At 38.5% G+C, this 12,861-nt stretch overlaps 1 protein-coding gene across 1 annotated transcript in view; it reads left to right on the forward strand.

Moving 5' to 3' along the window:
• The window catches only part of sema4c (sema domain, immunoglobulin domain (Ig), transmembrane domain (TM) and short cytoplasmic domain, (semaphorin) 4C), a 96,008-nt gene that overhangs the window by 41,117 nt on the left and 42,030 nt on the right, over positions 1–12,861 (forward strand). The window contains exon 3 of the mRNA XM_087796706.1: positions 6,730–6,930. Coding sequence (XP_087652832.1) covers positions 6,807–6,930 — 124 coding nt within the window. The 5' untranslated portion in view covers positions 6,730–6,806. The remainder of the gene's footprint in view (positions 1–6,729; positions 6,931–12,861) is intronic.

Here is a 12,861-nt window from a genome sequence, read left to right on the forward strand (position 1 = left end):
AAGCTCAGATGATCAACCGCTCACGCTCCAGAGACCACCGAACTTTGTTGTGTTGGTTATAAAGTGAGACACATGCCACCTTGAAGGGTCATTTGTGTTTCCCCATCAACACTTTGATGTGTTATTCCTTGTCCTGATATGTGTGTTTGTGTAATTCTGTCGGAGTGAATAAAGGTGGAGCAGAGGGAGGAGACAGGGCTCAGTTTGGAAGGAAGGAAGGAAGGAAGGAAGAGAGCAAGCGGGGGTTATAGTGTTTGTTTTACAGGGAGGCGAGAGAGGAAGGGGATGGGTGGGGGTTGTCCTGCGGTCCATCCGCCATGTACGTGTTGTGTGGGGGGCAGTTACGGGTTAATGGACATTAAGTGTTTGAGTGTGATGGTCGGGGAAGAGGGTAAAGGGTGAGGTGTCATGGTGCTGTGACTCAAAAAAAAAGGTCAGAGGTGAGGGTGTTAGTCAAACAATGCCCAGAAGAGCCGGCAGTGATTTGGGTCAGTGAGTGTGTTACACAACGAAAGGATGCACAAATGAACAATAAGTGAGGATGTAAGTTCTAATAATGCTTTGTAATACCAGTTGATGCTTTGAATCAAATGTTGTCAAATATCATAAAGATATGGCTGCTTGTAGTTGATTGAGGCCTTGAACCCTGCAGGGGTATTTCTCTGGTAGAATTTATTTGTATTTAATGTGTTCACTACGGGGTTAGTGGATCATTTGAAAGTTTATTTAAAAAACGCTGTCAGTTTCCTGTCAAATTGTAGAGCAGCCGCTGAAAAAGTCAAAGGGCTGGTCCATTACAACAGTTCTATTCTAAAATGATGTTCTTGTTTATTTTTATTATTTTCAGCTGAATAATTGTTAATACTTAATTGTTATGAAGTTGATGAGAATATAATACTTGCCTTGCATGATCCGGCTCTTAACTGCAGAACATTCCCTGTTGTGTTTCAGGAACTGAACCTTAAAAACACAGAATGAAATAACTCGTAGTCTTGGAAATACATTATTACAATTTTTATCAGACTTAAATCAGTTATTAAAAAATAACACAATATAATGAACCTATACAACAACAACAACTCTAGACAACACATATCCAAATATTACCCATTTTGTCAACCTACCATCATTCTTCAGTTGGACTGACTCGGCTGAGCATCTTGGTTTGAAACTCCAAGTAAGCGTAGCAGTTAAGGTCACTACTGACAGTGTCACCACTGTACCTGGAAAATGAATTAGGGACCTGGCAATTGTCTCTTTGCAGTACTGGATTCTGACTCCCCATCCGACTCCAAGTACACAGGATTTGGCCTTGTGAATAAAAATGTAATGTTATTATTACAATTTTTAAGTATGTATTTATTAATTGTGTCGCTTTTGGTCCTCTATATTATTCAAGTCAAATAATCAACGTTTTTTTTTGGTGCGCTTTGTTTTTCTGTTTCTGATTTCGATGGTCAACTATGATCATTCAGAGGAACTTTTATAGTCAAAACGTGCCACAACTCATCCCTGTTCAGTGGAACAAAAGAATAAAGGCAAGATTCTATAATAATGAGCTGTTTAAGCTAACATGCTAATAAATAGTGATGCTATCAACCTAAGAAAAAATAAATTCACGGTACAGTAATATGCAAGTTATGAGTAGAACAACAATGACCAGGTAGCACTTGAGGATAATAATAAATGTTATATATAAATATAACAATAAATGATATGTTAAAAGGATTTACCAGTTTCTCTCCCTCTTGGATAAAATGTTCGGCAAAAAAACCCACCACCAACACCCACCATCTATGTCTAATATTGCATCAATGTTGATTCAGATTTTAAATGGTGATTTTAAAATGGTGACAGTAATTCAACATTGAATCAGCATTGATTGATCAACGTCAACCAAAAATAACCAATCTGTCTAAAAATCAACATAACGTTTGTTATCTGGGTATTGTATAGTTATAATCATTGTAATAATTTTAAAAAAAGTATGGGATTTATATTAACCTTTGTTCATGCCTTTACCAAATATCCAGAATATTTTTTTTGGTACAAAAAATAAGTCTTCTTTCAAAAATTGTTCACAAATCTGTCTCTGTAAGTTAGCAGCTTACTTTTGTCAAGAGACTCCATCAAACCTCAAGATGCTGATTGGACAAAATGATTATCGCACAACTGTGCCTTAGTGGTCTCAATATAAGCTACTCCGTGCATTTTTTCTGTGGCTGGTCAGAAAACAATGAGTTTGAAAGACTTTGCAATTAACTGGATGCAAAAGACTCACAATTGTGCCACATATGATGGTGATTTAACTTTGAAACGTTTTCGTTGGGCATTATACATATGGATATTTTAATTAGCTCTTTATTTTGACGGCGATTGATACCTTCAGGCCAGTGAGGTCCCCCTGCTCACTCACTAGATCCGCCAAGCTCGACAACACTAGCAGCACGAACGAGGATTCTATCCCCCCGCAGAGTCCTGTCACACCGCAGGACCTTAAACAGGCCTGGTAAGAGCCTGAGCTGGTGCGTTAATTTGGTCATCAGGGAAGTCTTTAGACAGATCTGGTTTTAAAAATCGCAGCAAGAAATCTAAAGAGGCGCTTTGATGAGGGGAAACTCTTTCTACGTTGCCTCCGATATTCTCCTCCTGCGTTCATGATGTCCCGGGGAATTTCTGCTTTAACATTCATTGTATGAATGTTGCATAGTAATGGCTCGGAGTGAAGAAAATATCCTCACAACACAGGAGGTGAAAGAGTAACTAATTTATTATTTGGTGGCCATTGTAGCCCACAGGTTAAATGATATAGACTCTGTATAACCTCTCTGCATGAAGCTGTCTGAATTAAGATGAAGCCGCTTTGCCATGGTCTAATGGTTTGAGAAAGAAAGTATATTACGGCTACATAACTGCTTTGGCAGCAGAAGTGGTCACCCAATCGAAAAATAAGTATTTGCCGTCATAAGCAGAAATCATTTTTGCCTACATTGTTGATTATGTATTGTGTGTCTTTTCTTATGCTGACCTTTAAATAGGTCACTGTCCTTAGCATTTATGGGCATTTGACTACTGGCTGGTTTTCTGAATGCCTTCGAAAATAGTCAAAAAACCTATGCAAGCAAGGAACTCCATCGTTGTTAGGGTTGTAGCGAACCACTTATCTCACTATTCTATTCGATACAGTTGCAAAAACTGAATTTTAGTGACATTGTGATTGTTCCACTCTCATGAATTAATAGAAACGTAAGCCTAAATATCAGCTTTAAAATCTGTATCCTCAGTCCTCAGCCAGGATCTCGCAGAATTTCAACCTCCTTTAGCCGAGAAGGATGTAATGACTGCTACCAAAGCCACCAAAAGTTTTATTGCAACACAATAATGAAAAAACTCTGTCAATATTATTTTCTTTTGAATAATACCATATTGAAACACTTAACTATTGTGATTTTTGAGTGTATCAATATTTTCCTGCACCCCTTATCTCATGGTTAAGGAATTACGACCATCGCTTCAAATGATTTACATAGCATTGATTATATAGTAAGTAAGAAGTAAGTAAGTAGAACCTCATAATTAGTAATGTAAGTAAAGGTTATTTGTAAAGCACACAAAGTGATTTAACAATCAAAAAACAATATACAGGTAAATACATGCTTTAAAAGGCCAAGACAACATAAGACAAACACAGGAGTCCCTGAAAATCAAATAAGAATATCTTAAGAAATTGACATTACTGTCTCTACTTCTAAGTGAAATCTCACCAAAATCCACAAATGATTAAACAATAAATCAAACTTGATCAAAATAATAATACAGATCATACTAAAGTAGATGTGAAGCAGACTGACAAACAAAAAAAACAGATCATGTTTTCCTTCTCTGTTTCCCCCCTGTGATGTGGACATGCTGCTTGTTCCAATAATCCCGCCTTCCACTATCACTGTGCCCCTCCTCTCAGTTTATGGCTAGTAAAGATGGGAAATAAAACTTGCAATGCCTCCATTTCTCACTTTTTTTTTGTCCCTCATCCCATCTCCCCCGCACTTACCCCCTTCCCCGCCGCTCATCTTTTCTCAGCTCACTCAAGCGTTGGCCGACATTGATCCAATAAAGCCGGTCGTCATCACGCCGGTCCACTCTGAGAGCTTTTCACCCAAAGGCTGCCTTCATGGAACGCGCCTTTAACAAAGCGCTGCCTTAATGTGATCTATCGCATGCCCTTATTTTCCTCATCCTGCAGTGTCTCAGCAGTCTCTAAAAATTGTATCAAATAACAGTCACATTACTGCAATGCAGAATCAGGACTTTAAATCTTTATTACTTCTGCTGCCAATCCACTGAATTGACGGAGTGTTGTTTGCCAGAACCGAACCTTAATATACTTGTGTTTGAATAGCTGCGGCAGAGGTGGAAAGAGGCATAAAAAATAGGCAGATATTCTCTTCTTCGTTAAAGTAAATAGTTTGACATTTTCTGCCTGTTTAAAAGGCAATGGCTTCCTGTCTCCAATGTGCTGATGTCATCACAGGCACCATTTGTCTCTCTTTGGTGCACCGTAGAAATAGGTGGGAGCAGGGAGTTCGCAATATGTGTGTGTGTTTGTGCATCACTGTGTTGTTCCTCATGACTCGATGGAGCGTCACGGTCGGGAATTATTCATTCTTCACCTTTGCATGATTGTGAAGGTCATAAAAGCAAATGCTCGGCGACTTATGTCCTTATAACCAGAAAAGACATTTCCACTTGAGAGTGCTTTTGAAAGCTTCTCTTCAAAGACGTTTGCGTAAAGAAATAGTGAGTGTTTTTAGAAGGGAAGGCAAGGAGGGCATAGTGATTTGTTGATTACTGTGACCCTGACTGATTGGTCAAATCAGAAGCTGAGTGGCTGACCAAAAGGCGGTTTAAGTGTGTGTGTGTGTTTTGATGACACTTGTATGTATAAATGTTGTTAAAACACTTATTTGCAATCAAGAAAAGAGACATCTATTCGTGGGCCAGGCAATCAAAGCTTCTATGATTTTCACTTTTTTCTCTTTGGATTTTTTTTTGGATTTGGATTTTCATTAGTTGCATTACATTATCTTAAATACTGACAGGCTTTATTTTAGGAATGGCATTAACCTACCTCAGATTTATGAAGCTTCAAGAAACAGGGTTTTTTTCTTAGTTCAATAGATGTCATTCTCTTTTGGCCGTTTGATTTTAATACTTTGTGTTTTTAACTATCTTTTGTTAAACTGGTGCATTTTGGAAATATTAGGGGTCTTTTTGTTAAGGATATGGCATGTTGGTATTATAAAGAGATCTCACAAGAAGTGGAAAGAAGAAAAACTCCTTCTCTGTGTGACAAAAAAATGATCATTATAACATCAAAAATACAAAACAATAACCATAATAACACAATATTGTCAAAAACATTTATCTACTGTGTCTGAAAGGCACTGCTCGGCATCTTTTAGTGGAATAACTCAAAGTTCAACTAATGGTAAAGATGCAGTAAGTCCCTCATCATGAACATGTTTTGAACTTTTTAAAGTTCTCCCCCATCTTAAATCTTGGCAAACTAGAGGTTACAACAGCGGAGTTCATTATGACGTAATAATGGCTTCACCTCTCTAGCCAGCTTCAATCATGCCCTGATTTGTTAAGAAAATGAATCCCTTGGAGATGGATACAAGTGTTTTCAGTGGGTGGGGCCAAAGCACATTTTCTAACTTAATTTTTAAATGAAAAGAGAGTTTTGTACAAACAGACACATACTGATGAGTACAGTAGTCCAAGATCTATTTAAGAGACTCTTAAATCAACACGTTAGTTGATAGATAAGTCTTTAAGGCCATTCATTTTGAATAATAAATTATAAAAACACACATTTTAAGAAAGATGTTATTAAATGCAGTGAAAGACAAAATATCTTATCTTATTAAAAGTTTCCTGTTGTTGTGTTGAAGGAATCATTTGTGTATTTTATCTGACATTTGTTATAGACAAGAATATTAACAACAACTATAGAAGATTTATGTTTAACTCTGAAACCTTACTCATTTCTTTATGCACTGACTCTTGACAAATCTATTCACAGGGTTGGCTATTTCTCTTTTTTTTCCATCAGTGTAAGAAGGACCCCGCCTCTTAAACCTGCAACAAGTCACCTAGTCGATAGAATTGTTTGTGTGTCATGCTGCACACAGACATGTTCATTAGGTAAAGAGCTATTCATCTACAGCCATACTCCTGGCTTGTCCTTGCCTCAACATTCATTCCCTGACACGTTTGATGTGTTGCCAGCACCAATTAACTTTGATAACTCCGCCTCTGTTTAATATAGTCCTGCTGCATTAGCTTGACATGAGTGCAGCGATAAGACCAGCATTTGCTCGGCTGCTGTTGGATTATCACTGTAAGCGAGGGAGGGGCTCTGGTATCTTTCCTGCCTGGGTCAAAAATATCATTAAAATGTTTGTTTTGTTGGCTCACACACATTCGCTGATTTGTGTTCTTGTTTTCGACGCATAGCTCATCGTTGTGTGACTTATTTATCGTGGAATCGGGGTTTAATTTGAAAGTACATGAGGAAATTTATCTTACAGCCTGAATACACCTTTGATGAATGTGCATGTTGTGAAGAGTTTCAACAAATGGTTTTATTAAAAACACTCTCAGCCAAGAAGGGAAGTGTATTGCTTGCTTTGGCTCAAGTCTGTGTCTCTTTCTGTTTCTCCACAGCTCGCTGCCAATAGCCAGACTGGCTCCTCTGACCAACCAATTGATCCATCAATCCATCAGTCAGTGCGTTTCCGACAATGAGCCTTGACACGAGAGGCATGGACAGGACGAAGGTCGTGCTCGTGATGTTTCTTCTCGCATTGGAATTGTGTCAGAGTCTCAATTGGAACCCAATTCCTCGCAAGACTGTTCGATACCAGGGTGAGTAAAGTGACTTTGTGGGCCGCAGGCCATTTCAGGAACCTTAAATAATGAAGGAAAACTAGATGTTTTAGTTTCTTTAACCAGCATAAGGTGATGGAAAAATCTTGTTTATTCAAGTTTTAGACATTTTTTTTACAAAATAAATTAAATCTGAATTTCTTTTTCTTGCCAAAATAACTCACCCAGGCTACATCAATATTCTTTCTGTCTTCTCTTTTCTGGCTTTTTTTTTTCTTGGATCCTGACATGGGCCCTCAGTTAAACAATCCGAGGTTCTAATCCTGGTACTCAACTGTATTTGCACTCTTTATCTCAGTCCTTGTCTGCAGCCAGGCTCGCTTTCTCTTTACTCAAAGGTACTAGTTGTTGCAAAGTAAGAATTTTTTCTTTAATCCTTCAAAGCGGTGGCTCTGCCTTCTCTGTGGGGATTAGGAAAATGTCATAAAGAGACTGAGGTGAAAAATTGCCATTGTCTGGGTCACCTATCCTACCTTTTTATCCCAAACTGAAGCTCTCTGGTCCACCCCTCCTCTCTCTCCCCTTCATCTTTGTATTCTGCAGCAGAAATCTCTTGTGTTTTTTCCATAAAGCGCTTGGATATCTGATTCTTTCACAGAGATCGGTGCTGATTTTTCAATAGACGGCTTTTTCATACATTCACTTTTGTTGTGCTCCCCTTGGAATCGAGGAACTGTGTAAGAGGGTGTGCGAGTTAGACGCCTCTAAAATGTGCTGAATCCCTCTTAGATGTCTGCTGGACACCTGCCAGAACACACTTGTGGTTAAGAAGACAAAACAAGATACACTTTAGCTTATAATCCTTTTTCTTTCCACTGGCAACATCACCCAGCTATAGCAACTAAAAAGGTCTTTAGGTAATGTGGCAAAAAATAACCCTTAATTCGATCTTTACTTTTTAATCCTTAGAATAGCTGAGTCAATGTTAAAAGACATGGATGAGGCAAGACTACATGAGTAAAAAAGAAACGGTAATGTGTCTAAATCTGGGCTATTGATTATATAACTGCCCCACATAATGAATGTTTTAATGCTAAACAATTAGCCTAAGTAACAACCGTCGTTAACGTCTTCTCTTGTTAGATCTCTGGGTATAAACAGAGTGTTTACAGCGCTGCCCTGATCCTGATGGGGCCTGATAGCCTCTGTAGCAAATTGTCTGTGATTAGGATATCTCTGCAAACATGCAGCGGATATAGAGACACTAGAGATGGTACAAACGCTTGAGAGCCTTACTAACCAATGAACTGACCACTGAAATTTAAAATATTGAGTTACCAGTTACAATTTTTCTTTCCTTGTTTCAGGTTTCACTTAACAGTATTGTTATTAAGCCTTAGGAACCAAACTATACCTTCTTATTTTTTATTATTGGTGAAACAGCAATTTCATTGTGACCAGTGTTAGACTGCTGAATATTACTACCAATTGTTGGGGAGTCTTGCATGTTATAGCTTTGTTAATAGTAAGTGTCATTTCCTGAGTATTCTTTTTGCTTTTTTGCATAATCTCCTTTGTGGCGGCATCGATTAAAATTAATTTAGATTAATGAATGAATGAATGAGAGTAGACCTGAAGTCTTCAGGATTAAAGTATTAAACAACTTGAATTTATTATGGATTAACTCTCTTGTTTAACAACCGTATTGTCATTTTAGATTATATAGAAATTGTATTGTAGGAAGGAACTTTTTTGATCTTTTAATGGTTAAAAAAGATTTAATATACTGTAGTTGTTGAAGCTTCTGGCTCAATCTCTTTGACTTTCATAATAAATACAAGTGAAAGTAACGGGAAAAAAGCATGGATATGAGATATAAGATTTAAATAATAATCGCAAATTATAAATTCAATTCAACGGAATACAATTGTATTTAAGTATTGTCACAAAGTTATCTCAAGACACTTCACAGTTTGAGTAAGACTATATTGGAGAGAAGAAAAACAGATCCGATCAACAAGGAGTGACGGTGGCAAGGAAGAAACGTCCTTTAAGAACGCAGAAACCTCGAGCAGAACCAAACTCAGTGTGTTTATTCAATACTCTAAAATAAAAAATATTTATGGTAATGAAAGTATACTGACTAGCTTCATCTAAATCTACAATAATAATCTTTTCTCAGTTGTAATGTATAATAATTATTTCATAAAACAAATAACTGTGAGATAATTATTTTAGAAAATAAACTATTTTCCTAATAAAAGAAAGGCAGGACTTGCAAACACAAATAGAATAACTTACTGAAAGCTAAAGCTGAAACTGAAGACAGTGCAGATCAACTCTCCGGGATCATATTTGATTCGAGTCCGACACCAGATCCCAGAAAGAATCTTGACTCTGATTGATTTGCATTCGATACGAGGGGGATTGTTTTACGCGTCGAGCAAACTCATCATGTTTTTAAAGGACTAGAATGAGATTTTCAGACTCAATACCAGGTCAAATGATTTATATGGATGGATTCAGGTACAGTGCTGAGGAGGAGATGAGAGCGAGATGAAGTGGAAAAACAATGCTTCAGAAGTGTGAGGATGGGGGTAGCATTGGGGAAAGGGAGGGTATATAATGGAAAAAGAGCAAGAAGGAGAGAGAGTGGTCAGTCACTCTGCCTTACAAGGCTTGAAAGAAGACGCTCCACTGGATGGAGTGCAAGCACACACTCAACCTCCGTATGTGTAGCCGTTTGCATGCAGTGAAATGAGAGAAGTCAGGGGCAGTGAGGGCGTGTGTGTTTGAATCACGGGCTGGATAGAAAGTGTGTGTGTCGCTGTCTGTCCGTCCGTCTAATCCGCCTTTGTTTATACGTGTATACTGCTGACGTCGGCAGTATGAGGGATTTAAATGCTGTGAGCGCTGCAGATGGGTGTGAGGGTGTGAGCCGGTTGGATGATGGTTGCAGAGATATAGTGCCGCCCTCCCTACCTCCTCCCCCACTCCTCCCTTTTAACAAATTGACCACCACCGTTTTTTGCTCCAGGAGAAGAAGCAGTCTTATCATTACCAGCCTTATCTTTGCTTTGGGAATCACACGGTGACATTTTAGTTCTAATCCCTCACTGGGAACTTGTCACATTTATGGATGAAAGGAAGAAATCCCTAATGGGACATTTTATGTACAGACATTATGTATACAACTGGTGCAGCTCTGCTAATGAGAGCTGTAAATTTGCATTCTTCTCATTTGCTCTTCCATTTTCCTCTTCATCCAAGGCATTGCTGGCAAAGAAAATACAAAAAAAAATGCTTTAAGGATGGATGATGTTTCATGTTTATCCACATGGTATTCCTGCAAGCCTGGTTATATTCACCTACATTCTTTTCAAAAAGAGGTTATGCACTTAAGTTTGCGTGATAACTCACACCCGCAGCTCGGTACACCCGTACTCGCCGTAATTAAGGCTGTGTGCGGAGCTGTGGCTCATTAATGTGTTTCAACAACAAGCTAACATGCTTTACTCTAATCAGGATACCGCAGATAAAACCCAATTATTGCCAGTCGAGTAACAGCCTCATGTCCAGATCAAATATGTTTTCATCACACAGTCTATTGGAGAGAAGAAGCTTTGGTGGAAAAGGAGGGAAATTGACGTAATTTGATGGCCCATGTGTGACCCTAATGTATTCATATTAGCTTGTAGCAGTCAAAATGTACAACATCTGAGGTATAATATACATTTACATTTGAAAACAAAGTAGAGCACTAAATGTGCTATCCTAGCAAGAGTTATCTGATCTGGAAATTGAACATGTCAGGCTGCTGAATCTTTCAATTCACCACTAAATTGGGAGTGTTCATGAGTAAGAATCGAAGGTTACCCACTAAACGCTTCGATGTTTGATCACTCCATTTATATGTTTTTTATTAACAAGATATTCTATTTGCTTTGGATTTAGTAGCAGCAGGCGCTGATGAAATTTGCTTGGGGGCCACAAATGACCCTCTGGTCAATTCGTTATATCTGATAAAACTACAGTATTACTGAGTATTGCATCCAGTTAGAAACTTCCAACACCTTTTCAATCAAACAGTTTTGACCCATTCTATAGGATCTAAGCTTCTTACTAGCGACAAATTCACATGAAACTTTGAGAACTTGAGCGAGGGTTTGAGGGATGTCAAGAAACAGTGCCTTTCAAATAACCAGACATTTTAGCATTACTCGATGGTATGTGGTATTATTTGATAATTCAATAAATAGCATTTGGTAAACGAAAACTGCATTTTTTTAACATTTTATAATTAAATGTTGAACTTGCCAAACCTGGTGAAAATTATTCTTGTTAAAAAAAAGACTAAAAATTTAAATTAGACAAATAGTCACGGCATGGAAAGTAGGTTTGACTTTTACATTGGTTCAGTTGTTTTTGTACATTCGAAAAGGTTTTTCCAGTAAGTCAAGTGCAAGTCTTGTGAGCAGGAACATCGCCGTGACCATCAACAGTTAAGGAAGAGCTTCATTTTCTGGGGGAGAATGAGCTGCAAAAAAAAAAAGTTCTCAAATCATCAGATGATTTCTCTCCTTGCCTTTTACAGTCACAGGCTTTTTTTTTGCCCCCTTGTGACTGATAAGCGTGTGATGCCACATCCTGAGCCAGGACTCAGGTACAGACAAACCCTTGTGTTCATAAATGTGGTGATATGAATCGTCATTTGACTTTCTGTCCCAAACACTGGTGCTCTTGTTTCATCTGACTCACACTCAGACATTTTCTCCGAAGCCGAACACAACGACAAAGGCCGTTTAACCAAAAATATGTAAAACAACAAAGCAGCTGCGGTTGAACAAAGAGCAGAAGAAAAGAAAGGAGGGAAGAAGGGAAAAGGCTGCTCTTAGAAATGTGATATTTTGTTTGAAAAACTTGGCAGCTTTGAAGCATCATGCATGGACGCTGCATTTTACTGCTCTTTTTCTGCCTCTTGAGAAATAAAGAAGAAGAAATAGTAGAAGGGAAGAAAGGAGGTGGTAGAACTGAGCCTCTGACCTCTCTCTCGCTCTTCTCTTTCTTCTCTTTTTCTCTCTGCCGTATCTTCTCAAACCCTCCAATTACAGTAATGAGTGGTTGAGAGTGAGGCAGAGGAGAAGGAGGAAGAGAGATTGCGGTTGTGCGTGACTGGGAGGAAAGATTGGTGGAAAGACAGAAGAAGGCAAAGGGGAGATTCATCAGTGCTTCTCTATCAGCGGGGTGTGTCACTCATCTCCTGACCCCGAGATGATTGGTCAGTAAAGATTACCAGCGAGGACCAGATGTCACATGTTTGTCATGTGTACAGAATATATCATTCCGCCCAGACGCTTCACTCATTCCACACTGTCACGACGCCTAATCAAAACGGAGATGAAGAGATGAAGATACAAAATGTCAAAAATAATGTTGTTTGGATGCTCTGGGCTCAAAATCACAGATGACAGCATGATGAATGAGCTCATCCAACATGTTGGAGGCTCTTCTCTGCCTGTCGCAACATCAATGTTGACACAGAATTGAAAATGAGATGGAATCCACCTTCTCTCAATTTAAATCATTTTTCTCAGTTCTTGAATTCCCATATTCCATTACATTAACTGATGGGCTCTGAAACCTGCACAGGCAGTCAAGCCTCCAGTTTAAAGGAGGAAATAGTCGTTACCAGGCAGATTTCCTCTGAGCTTTCTGTTGTTTTAATCGTGATCCAGGCTTGTTTACTGTTAGACAAATAGTCATCTTGGACTTGCCTCTAAGTAGCCTGGAGTAAATGAAGGAAACACCAAAAACTTTCTTGTCATTTATTTATTATGTGCCACATGTTAACATCAAAAGTATGTTGTTCACGGTGAATGAAGGGTTAAGAAGTTGGAAGACTAAGATCAGCAGTTTTGTCGACCCTTGGACGAACAACCCATATATGTATATATGAAAAAGAAAAAGAAA

The sequence above is a fragment of the Callionymus lyra genome, chromosome 1 (assembly GCF_982586985.1).
Source record: "Callionymus lyra chromosome 1, fCalLyr1.hap1.1, whole genome shotgun sequence".
Taxonomy (NCBI): Eukaryota; Metazoa; Chordata; class Actinopteri; order Syngnathiformes; family Callionymidae; genus Callionymus; species Callionymus lyra.